General features: G+C 42.8%; 2 protein-coding genes across 15 annotated transcripts in view; both read right to left on the reverse strand.

Annotated features, from left to right (window-relative positions):
- camk2b1 (calcium/calmodulin-dependent protein kinase (CaM kinase) II beta 1) overlaps positions 1–503 on the reverse strand; it is a 48,047-nt gene extending 47,544 nt beyond the window's left edge. For all 14 annotated transcript variants that reach the window (XM_034541350.1, XM_034541346.1, XM_034541340.1 and 11 more), the window contains exon 1: positions 160–503. In XM_034541350.1, the coding sequence (XP_034397241.1) occupies positions 160–221 (62 nt within the window). In that variant the 5' untranslated portion in view covers positions 222–503. The remainder of the gene's footprint in view (positions 1–159) is intronic.
- A 2,043-nt stretch (positions 504–2,546) lies between these two features.
- si:dkey-13n15.2 (protein transport protein Sec24C) lies at positions 2,547–13,669 on the reverse strand. Its single transcript, XM_034541775.1, has 21 exons — positions 13,465–13,669; positions 12,598–13,226; positions 12,278–12,336; positions 11,474–11,527; positions 11,119–11,230; positions 9,749–9,873; positions 9,523–9,658; positions 9,230–9,339; positions 8,610–8,722; positions 8,288–8,479; positions 7,610–7,706; positions 6,930–7,034; positions 6,631–6,798; positions 6,313–6,409; positions 6,058–6,206; positions 5,669–5,807; positions 4,847–4,968; positions 4,478–4,657; positions 4,063–4,260; positions 3,486–3,575; positions 2,547–3,009 (listed from the first exon to the last, which is right to left on the reverse strand). Exons 2-21 carry the CDS (start codon positions 13,175–13,177, stop codon positions 2,869–2,871), a joined length of 2,967 nt encoding a protein of 988 aa, XP_034397666.1. The 5' UTR covers positions 13,178–13,226; positions 13,465–13,669; the 3' UTR covers positions 2,547–2,868.

Raw genomic sequence — 13,669 nt, forward strand, 5'->3', positions numbered from 1 at the left:
GCAGCTCTAACCAGCCTTCTACGCCGTTTCTCCAAATTACACTTTAAAACCAGACAACCGTACCAGAAAATAAGAAACCCTCAAATCTCCGACACAAAAACATGAACAACAACAACAACAACAACAACAACAACAACAACAACAACAACAGGGACTCACTTCCCCAGCTCCTCGTATAGCTGAAATTCGTCTGTGAATCGCGTACAGGTTGTCGCAGCCATGTCTCTCTTCTTGGTCTCTCGCTTCTTTTACTTTTTGTCGGCTCCGGGAAGAAAGAAAAGAAGAAGGAAAAAAAAAAAGAAAAAAACTACGGTTAGTTTTCGCGTAAATTGGCAAAAATAAAATAAATAGATACGAGTCCGCCCAGCAGCGAGACGGGCCGTTGGAGCGGCGTCAATGCCTTTTAGGAGGCGGCGAGAGGACGGAGGGGTTGAGACTGAAAGACGAGGCGACCGTTGTTCGGTGTTCTCTCTCTGGGTCTCTCGATCTGACAGCTCGCGCGCTCAAAGCGACCCGGAATTAAGCCAGCCGGCCGGAGAGAAGCGACTTCCTGTTTGGATTTTCAGAATAAGACGCTGCTTCGATAATACAAATATAATGTATATATAAATACATCATATTTGTATATATATGTATGTATATATATATATATATAAATAAATGCTGTTCTCAGATGTTATTTTTAAATAAAATTAGAAAACCTCTGCTTGTGAGGATGCGATTGTTGAATAAGTTCTGTTATGACCTTGTAGGCGCAATCACTTAAAGACAATGTAAATGAATGTATTAGAAAACGTTGTGGTATTGGTTACCTGGCTTTGTTGCCCTGAATGTAGCTCGGCTTGGCTAATGTTACACAAAGACAGTTTCAAAGCGTGCTGACAAGCTTAACGTTACTGTGCTCTCCTACGAAGTTCGCTCGTTAGGCTAGTCTAATATTATTTTTTAACCAACTGAATAATACAAAGTTCTTACTATTTGTTAAATATGTAGATTTTATGGTTTTTTTTCTGTCCCCTTGTGGTCAATAACAAAAATGCAGATAAAGTGGCCTGACCGTTTTAGATAAAAGGTCATATAAAATAAATAATAATATAATATAAAGATAAAAAAGGTATGCTTTGCATTGGAGAGTGTTGTTAATCATTCTAGTTATCATTGTTTATTGCAAACTAACTCTTTAACATACCCTCGAGAGTTTGCTTCCCCCGCACTTCACTACACATATTGAGATGTATGAATATTTTTAAATGATTGTACTTATACACTTGAATCATAAAGCTCAGCCTTTCTTTTCCTCCTTTTTCTATATATATATATATAGATCACCCTTTTAGGCTGTCATATGGTCAACAATGTTGTTGTTTTATTGTTGTTAATTATGAAAAATGGAGATACTTTATTGCAGCAATACCTTTCCTGCTATGTCTGTCGAAGATGACTGCGTATGTGCACATAGTCTGTAAATAACTATTCCGTCTATTGCTAGTAGATTTTGGAAAGGAATTAAATAATATTTTGAATATACTTATTTCTATTTATCCATTTAGCTTCATAACTCATCACTATTATTGTTTACCCGCCTTTCCTGACCCAGAAAGTGTGTGGGGCAGAATTGCAGTTTGTTCTGAAGGCAAAAATCAATCGTCTTCCGGTCTCGCGCTGATACGTCTGTCTAACTTGATGTCGTCCTCCAGATTCGGTTGCAGCTTCACCAATGAGAGGCGGCGTCTCTCTCTCTCTCTGTCGCCCTCTGGTGGCCAAATTGCACAACAGCAAAGCGCTGAACCGTAACCGAACACACCTCCTCCGCCTGCTCCGAGTGTATTTCCAAATAGGGGCAAATATGAGAGCGCTTGGTTTTGTGCCTTCAAAACATGCCGCCACGTGCGTTGAGAATAGCCGTGTTCATCTGGCTTTTCAACTGGGCGATGTGACGTCATGCTTCACTGTTTTAATCCGCGAAACGTGCATGTTTTTTTGCATTGCACATTTTCACTTGTAAAAAAAAAAAGGTACAAAGAAATGTCTTCTGCTACCAAGAACAATAACAAATATGAAAATATTTGTTTTTAAAGATTGCTGAACTCACTATTTGGGGGCCTTGTTAATATCCACCAAACACATTTTGTAATGTGATTGTTGTCCTGGGATGCAAATTCCTGTTTTTGTCATTTTCGTGCGCCGATGGCTGAGAGAAAATAGTTCCAACATGTAACCGCTCACATGTGTTTGCTCTCTTGACCTTTTACTCGTTAAAACTTATACTCATATAATATCATTTATGTAATACGTGTCTACTTTAAGCGGCTTCAGTTGTAGATTCAGTGCGCCATGAACATATTTAATCAACGTTTAGGTAAATGCAAAAGTATTGACTCAGTATCGGCAAATATTAAAGGAGTCGAATTGGGGGATTTAGTTTTTCGTGCTAAATACCGGCGTACCAATACTGTTTAGTACGCCAGAAACATATTTAGTCCGTCCCAATACATACGTAGTATACATACATAGTATGTCACATGCAGTATGCCCCAATCAAGGTTAAATTAAAGTCTTTATTGATTTGTTTATTTACGGGTTATTCACAAACAGAACACACTGTGGGCATCACACACACACACACACACACCGGGAATAAATAAATGAACATTGTAAACACATTTTTCAGAACAGCATGGAGCACATGTTAAACACACACACACACACACACACACACACACACACACACACACACACACGTTAAACAAACATATCTAAAAGAGCCCCCCATGCACCGCCTGGTTCTCTGACAACAGGCCTTGGATATTTCCACATAATAATAACGAGGAGTACATTAGCTCCCGTGGTGAAAGTGTGCGCGTGAGGTCACTGCAGAACCCGGACCGAGTTGACGTGGAGGTGGTAGAGGAAGTCGGCGTAGGACGCCCCGCCGTTGGGACTCTTGTCCTCCACCAGGTGGCGCTGCAGGACCTCCTCGCAGGCGTCGCCCTGCTTCACCACCTGCAGCTGAGACAGAGAAACAAACAGACAGGTGGTAAAGTCAGTCAACACGTATCCCGAAATGAGATCGAGGAGGAGGAGGAGGAGGAGGAGGAGCACTAACTTCCTCTGTATTAGAAATTGCAAATTGCACCTGTTTTATAAAGTAACACGAGATACTGGAGTATAGAAAAAGATGTCGTAGGAGGGTAAACGCAGCTGTAATTCATCCTCACGGCCCCGTTCTATTTAGTGTGTTAGAGCCTCTCCGGTGAGCCAGCGTGCATCACAGCAGGGCCCTGGCCCACCTAAATGGAACAGGGCCAAAGTTAATATTATAGTTTTTTTCACGTGAAAAAAAAGGGCCCCCTGCTTCGCTTTTCCAGTTCCTCAGAAGGCAGCTCAAAACTGACATAAACGGCATCACAGTGAGTCATTTCGTGGGTCACGGAGGCGTCGGCCGCCGCCGCAGCAGCAGGGCGCCCGGCAACCGGCAGGCTCACCTGGCGGGCGCACGGCGCCTCGGAGTTCAGCGTGTGGATGAGGGATCGAACGCCGACGGACAGGGGGTTGTCGAGGACGGGCAGCTTGGTCTGAAGAAACACAAGAATAAAAACTGCTGAGCTCTGTTGTGAGTCATCATCAGGCTTCTTCACATGAAACTTTTTTTTATATTACTTCACAAGGTTTATATATATATATATATATATATATATAAATTTATATATATATATATATACATTTATATATATATATATATATATAAATTAATATATATATATATATATAAATGTATATATATATATATGTATATATATATAAATTAATAAATGTTTTGATTGTTACTTATAATATATATATATATATATATATAAATTAATAAATATATATATATAAATATATAAATAAATTAATATGTTTTTTTTATTATTACGTAATTGTTGAAACCTTTACACGAAGCGGATACAGAAAATCAAAAGCCATTATTTACATTATTAATTATTTTTTTCAACTTTAAAATATGTCATTTCAGTTGGCCGTTTTATTTGCTCCCTGCTACGATCGTCTGACATCTCTTACCTCTCCGGAGGGCAGGGAGGAGAAGCAGCTGGCGTTGAAGAGCTCCGCCAGGGTGCATTCTGGGACTTGGGTGCCCACCCAGAGCAGCAGGGTGAGGGGTGCATGCACCAAATACAGACATCCGGGCTCCAGGCTGGCAGCACAGCAGCGCAGCGCCTCCTCCGGGTTCGGCGAGCCGGAGCGGTCCACCGAGAGCGGCTGCAGGGGTCAAACGAGAGAAAATGAACTGAAGTGTTGCGTCAAAGCGACGGAGGAAGAAACAATAGATAATGCCGACCGCTACGTGAATGAACCAGACCGCCACCGAGGTGACTTTATTATAACGGCCACCATTTGGGTCAGTGGAGATAAAAGGTCACAGGTCAACACCGCTTTGTTTTTTTGCCATAAAGAAATAACCCGTGGCGGTGCGGACCGGAGGCAGCAGCAGAGGGTAGAAGTGGGTGGAGGTGCTGCAGGTGTCCATGCTGAGCACCTGGCAGCGCCGCTGCAGCCGCTGGTGGACGGAGCTCCGGAGGCCCGGCAGCAGCACCTCGCTCTTCCTCAGGCTGTTGATGTAAACGGGGAGCGCTCGCAGGTACTGAGGGAGGACCAGCTACAGGACACACACACACACACACACACACACACACACACACAATCAAAACCCATGCCGTAGTTAAAGTAGGAAAGATACGGATATAAGAACATTCCAATGTTTCTTTACAATAACTCTTTTTAGACCTTTACAAGAGTACATTTGTTTTTAAAAGCATGAAGTGCATTTAATGTTTCCGAAGCTCACCTGTCCAGCAGACACCGAGGCGGAGCAGCAGTGTTTGCGGTAGGACGCCAATGCTTCCGTCACCTCCGTCTGCAGTTCCTCCCTCAGCTCCTGTAGAGGGCGCTCCAACGCTGAACAGTAAACTGGGCGTGAACACAAAAAAACACACATTAATGTCGTCTTATGTGACATTTTAAGAACGACTGTAAAACAAACTCTAACATACCTAAGAAGGCAGTATCTAATGGCTTTGAATATTATCATTATTTTAAATATATATATATATATTTCTTTTAATATATATCTATATATTTGTTTTTTATATATATATATTAATATATATATATATATATATATATATGTATTTTAATATATATATATATTTTTTTTTAAATATATATATATATATATATATATATTTTTTTATATATATAAATAAATATCTATTACACAATACATACCACATTATATTTACAGTTCAGATTTAGAGGGGAATCTACTGGACTGTTTTATGACTCAAAACAGAAAGATCTTATGTTTATGATAAATAATGTAGGCTTCATTAACAACAATATCTCAGGTATGAGGGAATCTATAAACCATATTGATCATGGTCTCATTTGTTCACGAATTGCATAATTAAAAAGGCATCAATATGAGTTGAACATTGACAAATGTTGACGTCAAAAAGGGCTCAATGTGTCACTTCAATTACATAATATGGATTATTTTGCCAACCGGAGCACTTAATATACTGAAGTAAACAAAGTATCTGATACCATTACAGAGAGCACAATGAAGATTATGTCAATAACGCACTCATCTACAGTAGAAGTTCCTCACTTTTTTTGCAGTAGAAGGTGAGTAATGTTTGGGCCTGGTACTGCCGGAACGTGTCCTGCAGGCGAGGAGAGCATCGCAGGGTCAGAGTGTGAACCCGGGTCCTCCTGTCGCCCGTCCGGGTGCTGTAGGACAGTACAGTCTGACACACACACGAAGGGAGAGAGAGGTGGATCAGGATTAAGATTAAGCAAGTTTCAGTGTCGTCAAACTGCAAATTAAGTGCGTCAACCCGAATGCGTTATTTATATATTAAAAAAAGTATATAAAATGCATCACAAATGGTCCAACAGTTAAAAAAATAAATCCCGTCCAACAGAAGGATTTAAATGAAAGGAAGGCGACGAAAGTGAGCGGTGTGGAAATTTAAAACCGATGGCCCGCGAACACACCTGTATGGCTACACCTCTGGTCTCGTCCAGAGCTCTGGTGTGTGCGAGCTCCACGGCCAGCGTCGTCCTCCGGTCTAGGGTCGCCATAGCAACCCGGCTGGGGCTGGACTCGGGGATGTAGAGCCCGTAACAGCCGGACACGCGCATATCTGGCGAGGACAGGGTGGGGGGGGGGTTGTGGGGGGGCACAGATGGTGGAATCACAGGTACCTCCGTCCGCATAATCATACACAATATTTTTTTTTTTAAACTCACCTTTGCTGACAAGAATCCTGAGCTCCGCCTTGTAGCCCGTGTCCGTCTCTACAATGCTCTTTAGATCAGTGCTGAAACGCTCTCTGTCCAACTCCCCCTGCAGTGGGAACACAATGAGACCTCCAACTCGTCTGTGTGCGTGTTCCAAACATTCATCTTTCCACCAAAATGCAGCTAAAAGCACCACTTTTTGGTAAAAGGGTGAAAATGGTATTTTCACTTCAAAAAAAAAATCAATCTTCAACAGATTTCGTCTTCACGTGCTTTCATTTCGTGCCATTTCCAGCGCTACGATGGGGGAGGAGCTGCCGGTATTACCTGGAGGTGGCCGTAGGTGTACAGAGCTCCGCCTGTTAGATATGGAATGTGGCCCGGCCAAGCCCCGCCCACATCTTGCTGGGAGAGGACAAACAGGTGAACGCCGCAGCCCTGACGGACGCAGTCCTTGGCCAATGAGATGGCTATCTCCGACGGCTGAAAGATGGACTGGGTAGAAAGATAGAAGAGGCAATTAATGCAGCCAAACAATCGTGAAACTTTCTTCATACTTGGAGTGAATGCTGTGTGTGTGTGTGTGTGTGTGTGTGTGTGTGTGTGTGTGTGTGCGTGTTACGTACCTTTGGTTTGTTGGCGCCAAAGAACCCTGAGGCCGAGTGTGTGTGTCCCATCTCTATCAGAGGGGCAGTGTGGAAGATCAGCAGCTTGCCAGGACAACTCAGGGCCTAAACGTAGACGTAATAATAAATAACAAAACAATATTGACAGTGTTTGAAGAACATTAAATTGAGTGAGATGAGAATAAATGTATTCATATATTTATATTTGTCACTCATTTTAGTTTGCAGTTAAGTGAATCAGAATCTAAATCTGAAACGGTTTATTCGCCAAATACATTTGCACATACAAAGAATTTAGCTTGGTGTGTTGGGCGTGACAAAAAACATTATCAAACAATAAACTTTTCTTTTTTTTTTAATGTACAATGAAATATGCTAAACAAATAAATTAAGAGTCTGTTACTGCAGATGGGAAGAATATATCTTTTTTTATAAATAGTCCCTGGCATGAATTGAATAAGATAAAAATATATTTTATGACCCCCAAATGACATTATTTTAACTGTCCACTGTCATTGATTATCCTGGCGTCGTTGAGAGAGGTTGTTAACGTGGTAAAGTAACACCGTTGCCGATAATCATCGACAGTATCCCTCCATGTGCAGCCGCAATAAAGTCGGGAGAAACTTTTAATGAAGTCCGAGGAAAGCCACGTCAAAGTCTGAGCGGCGATCACTGACCTGCAGCACGGCGAGCCCGGCCTTGACCGGCATCTCCATGGGAACGCCACTCGACTCGTCACACTCTGGACTCAACTGAGGAATAAGCTGCAACACACTACACACACACACACACGCGCGCATTAGCTTCTTAAACGCAGCCCATGAACCGGCCCCTTTTCTAGACCAACAGGGTCTGCAGAGCACATTTAATTGACAAGATTTTTGGGTCGTGCGTTCTCTGAGACGTCGTCATCCACTAAATATCAGTGCCGATAGTTCCCTTTCAAAATCTAATGAATCTCGAATTGTCGCTGTCATCGTTTGATCTCTGCAGAATTGTCCTATTTAATCCCCCAATGTTTTTTTTTTGTCATAGCCGAAAATGTGTTTTGTGAGGTCACAGTGACCTTCGACCTCCGTATTCTAATCTTCTAAAAGACACTTCCGCGATGTCTTCCACTCTTCAGTACCGGAGGTTTGCCGCCCCGGATTTAACAAGGAATGGGACGGACGTGAAGTCACGGCGACCTTGACCTTTGACCTCCAACATCTAAATCAGTCCGTCTTTAAATCCAGGTGGACTAAAACCGAGCCCATCAGAATTAGGCTAGCTTCGTAACGCTAGAGCACAATGAACATAACATTTAAAATATGACTTATATATAATAGGGCTGCATACAACTGGACTCTGGTTACCTGTCTAAACTGTCTATGCAGTCTTTCAGGGGCACCAGGAGCCCCTCCCTCACAGGAAGCTGCAGGTCTTCCGTCTCCGCGATGACCAGCATGTGTGGGCGGGACAGGGCCGGGCTCAGGTCGTACAGGTGGATCCTACTGTCGTACGTCATCAAACCAACGCGGAAGTCCGACAAGGCATCGCCACCCTCCCTACACACACACACACACACACACACATCAGAGGAAACCAGACCACAGACCCGTGTCCCTATGGTATTCCCAGTATTCCCAAACCTGCACAGGGAGTGTGCATTTGTAGCTGGATGGGAGTGTGTTGTACCTCGTCAGAGAGGTGAGCAGAGTGAGTATCTGTTGTGTTGCAAACTCCAAATGTCCTCCTCTCACCGCTGATGCAGACACATCGACGGCTAGCAGCAGTGCAGCAGGTTCTCCCTGAAATTAAAAAGTACAACAGCTTACACACACACAAACACACACACACACACACACACACACACACAATGCAGCTCTCCCTGTGCAATTCTGAGACCATCAAGAAATTGTACAAATAATGTAATATATAGTGAATGATTCTGGGAGCTGTGATTTCACTCTTTCCATAGTTATTATAGTCATCCCCTCGTTATAACGAGCACTCTTGTCCTTCTCGACATCAAATGACGACTGTAACTGTAACCTGACGATCTTCTTTTCAATTAAAGAAAATGTCGGTCGACAAAAAAATGTCCGAAAAAATCAAAGAGCAAAAGTGCCGTTCACAAGTTTCCCACATTTTCAAATTACTAGTCTCGTCCGAACAAAAGCAAAGATATTACATTTGACAATGATGTGAAAAAAAACACAGAAAAGAAACAACGCCCCACATTTGAGAAGCTATGAATCAGGACAATAAATGGGATTACTCCTTGATGTCGCCCAAAAAGAAAAGGGGAAACGAACCCTCTGAGAATGGAGTATCTCGTAGGACCCCATGCTGAGTTCAGGCCTGTTGTCTTTATCCACCCGGACGCCCTCCACCCCTCTGGTGGGCTGGTAGTGTTGCCACGGCACTGGGACACAAGACAGGGGAGGAAAACGTTGGTGCGGCATCGAAATTTGTGGATTTTTTTTCAATCCCCGAGAATAGAACGGTTTATTTCTGACCAGGAGAATCTATATTTACCATAACTCAACACGGCTATTTGACCGGTATGACACTGAGCCTGCGTGATATGGTCAATGTCAACTCTTACCTTCGCTGAGTTTCCCACAGAAGGGGCAGTAAAACCTCTGACCACAGTCCTGCCAGCCCATCGCCGGGCACATGGCGGCTCGGCAACAACCGCAACCCATCACACACTCGGGCTCGTTGCACACTGGCAGGGGCTTCTAGTGGCCACACAAAGAAAACGAAAAACAATTCAAATGAAAATACACACACAATACAATCTAGAATAAGCAGAGAAGCTGAAAACTGACCTCTCCATTTAGCTTGGCCAGAGGGGTGACCAGAGCCCCCAGCGGCAGGCGGCTGAGGAGGGCAGTCGGACCTTCACGGGGAACGCAGTACGAGGCGGAGCGGATGGCCAGAGGACTCGCGCTGCCTGGAGGTCGACGGGGACACGGGCATGACAAGAAGGTTGGCTTGGGGGGAATAAAGTACTTACTTACATCCATACCAACGTACTTACGCACATCCTATGCTTATGTAAAAACTGACATGCATACTAACTTACTTACAAACTTACTTTCTTAAATACTTCCGTAATTACTTATATACTTACTCATATTTGTACTCGCTTACTTACATACTTACGTATTTACTTGCGTACATACTTACTCACATACTTATGTATATACGGACATACTTACATACTTATGTATATATGTACGTACTTACTCACATACTTAATTACATACTTATGTACGTACTTACTAATACTTATGTACATACTTACATACTTATGTACAATACTTACTCACATACTTACACACTTATGTACATACTTACTCACATACTTATGTACGTACTTACTTACTCACATACTTATCTACGTATTTAATCACATACATACTTATGTACGTACTTACTCACATACTTTACACACTTATGTACGTACTTACTCACATACTTAATTACATACTTACGTATTTACTTGCGTACATACTTATCTACGTATTTAATCACATACATACTTATGTACGTACTTACTCACATACTTCTGTACGTACTTACTCACATACTTACACACTTATGTACGTACTTACTTACATACTTAATTACATACTTATGTACGTACTTACTCACATACTTAATTACATACTTACGTATTTACTTGCGTACATACTTATCTACGTATTTAATCACATACATACTTATGTACGTACTTACTCACATACTTCTGTACGTACTTACTCACATACTTACACACTTATGTACGTACTTACTTACATACTTAATTACATACTTATGTACGTACTTACTCACATACTTAATTACATACTTACGTATTTACTTGCGTACATACTTACTCATATAATGATGTATATACGTACATACTTACTTACATACTTATGTATATATGTACGTACCTACTCACATACTTAATTACATACTTATGTACTTTCTTTCCATCTATAAAGTATCTGATGAATTGCATCAGTTCTTGAGCCGCAACATTAAGTGACACACATCACATGAAGGCTTTTTCCGAGTTAGAAGTCCACTTTCCTGAGATTGAGTGTTGTTGTTTATGTTTATATTACAATTTGTTCCTCTTGTTTTAAGCCTGATTTAAGTACTAAAAAACACTCACTAGGAATAAAGACTGTATGTTGTGAGCATTTACCCCGGTCCTCTACGATACAGGAAGTAGTCGCCAGAGGAGGAAGACGGGAAAAGGGCTCCGAGACGAAGACCTTGCCCCCCCACTCTGCCGCGTCCTCAGCGATCACCTTCACCTGAGACGGAGAGACAGAGGTGTCACCTGTACGAAACAGCGAGAGCACGATCCACTGTGAAATATCTATGTTCACGCTTATGTCTTAACAAGTATGAACTTACTAATCGGCACTAAATCTGTTCATTTCATCGTCAAAGAAACGCAGTACAGATGTAACGTTTATTTGTACTTAAAAACATTAGTAGATGAGGGTCAGAAATCACGGGAGCCGTTCGATAAAAGATGTGAAATGAGAACTCACAACACTGGGCAGCAGCTCGGGGTCCAGGCCGTAACGAGACTCAGAGTTAGGAGACTGCGAAGAGATCATTTATGGTATTATTGTACGAATCATTTTAAACACACGGACGCTATTTCATGTCCCTAGATTGAATATTCGATACAGTTATTGCAATATTGAGTCTAGAAAGACACCCTTTTCTACTCTGTGGAATGAAAACCAAAAACATTTACTGATATTGTGTCGTTGAAAATGCATTTTTAAAACTCTTCAGCTTCGAGGCTAAAATGGAAGATTATATTAACACATAACTGAATATTATGCACCTGTAGTTGTACATGGTGAGCGGCTGATTTTACAGCTCGAGAGCTTGAGGGTGAATCTCGACTGCAGCGGAAACAGTGAGCGGATTAATTAAAATGTCATATTCCCCTATTTCATTTGTGGACTCAACCATTCAGTCAGATTATATCTTTTAAATTTAAATTTTTGTGAGTTTTATTTGATTACATCTACTGTTAAGATTACTTATTTTATTTATTATACTTTCTTGTTTTTGTTGTAATACTGCAATGTCCTCCATTGTGGGACAAAGAGAGGATTATCTTATCTTTATAATATATATATTTTTTTTATATAACAATTTTATTGAGTAAAAAAAATAGAATGAATTTAGGCAGATTTCGTAGGCCGAACGATGCGTTAATAAATAAGCTGAGAAAATAACCTGCAGGCTGCAGATCAGTTAAGCACATATAATCATTTCGTGCCAGGCGATAATCGTAATGTTTTAATGGCTGTATTTAATGCTGTATTTTCCCCCACCTGTGACGTGATGTTCCTGTCTTGTGCAGCTGCATTGGGAACAAACTCATTTATGGTTCCTGAGGAGAAAACACAGTTACACTATGGAGGAGAGAGCAGGTGTTTGAACGTACACACCCTGGCATTGATGGGGCTGACCTGTGCTGCTCATTGGACGATGCAGCAGTATGGGGGATTTTTTTGTCTGCAGCTATATTATTATTATTTTTTTTCAAATTCACTAACCTTAAATTATTTTTTGAGTCATTTGATTTAAAAAGGATCAGCTCCCGAAGGGAGGCTCTGCAACACGTCACGTGCATATCACAAAACAGACATACCTCCCGAGTCGGTCCACCGGGGAAGCTGTGAGACGGGAGACGTGGGCGAGGCGAGAATGTGTGTGAACCCCGCCGAGGACTCGGGGGCACACTGTGATGGAGAGCTAATGGGCAGGTGTGTTTGATGTGGACCCTGGTGTGTGTATGGGGGGAGGAAATGGGGAGATACGCCTTGGTAAGGGCTGTGAGGGGAGTAAAATGGCATTTGTTGGAGATTTCCAGGCTGCGTGCCTTCCGTCATGAGAGGGAGGGAACACGGAGGTGTGCGTCTCCCTCGGCTTGCAGTTGGAACCGTGGATGAAACACGCCGCACGCTGTGGTCAGCATTGTTAGAATAAAGCGTGCCGCGGCGAGCGTCGTCCGTGGGGGGAAAGGAGGCGAGGTCGCCGCTCTGGCAGCCCCGGTTGGACAGGTGCTGGTAGCGGGGTCTCTGGTCAGAAGGAGAGCTCAGGCTGAGCTGCTGAAAGCCGGGCAGAGGGTCGCAGGGGGGCCCCACAGGTGAAGCTGGGGACCAGCCGTTCTGGCCCGCCCACGGCTGAGAGGGTGTCTGGCTCTGATTGGCTGTGGGGAAGTCCATCATCCTCCATAACCATCACCGATTGGCGTGTTTTTCACCTCGGAGGCGGGGTCTGTCGGGTAACAACAATAAAACAACAAAAAAAGAGACGATGTGATTCTCAGCTCTCCTCTCAAGACGGGCCAACATGTCTGCAGCCAATAACCCAGATTACCAAATCCGTTATGAACGTCATCTTATTTCTGGAATTGGTTATTCTGTAAGTAAGCCGACAATAGTATATGACAATGGAAATAAAAAGCCTCCCCAGAAGGAAACGAGATGATTTGACGTGATAAACCAGAACATACCTCGGGACGTCGAGAGAAACGAGGGGCGGTGGGGGAGGGGGGGGGGGGGTTGTGCGTGTCAACGTCGGCGACGGAAGCGAAACACTTTACGCAATTAAATCCATTTGAAGAGAAACGGACGCACGACTGGTTTAGTGGTCCCGCGATGCGTTCACGGTCATGATTTCGTGCAGCCCGCAGCCTTTGCTGCAACGTTAAGCGTGTC

This window comes from Cyclopterus lumpus, chromosome 9 (assembly GCF_009769545.1).
Source record: "Cyclopterus lumpus isolate fCycLum1 chromosome 9, fCycLum1.pri, whole genome shotgun sequence".
In the NCBI taxonomy this organism is placed as follows: Eukaryota; Metazoa; Chordata; class Actinopteri; order Perciformes; family Cyclopteridae; genus Cyclopterus; species Cyclopterus lumpus.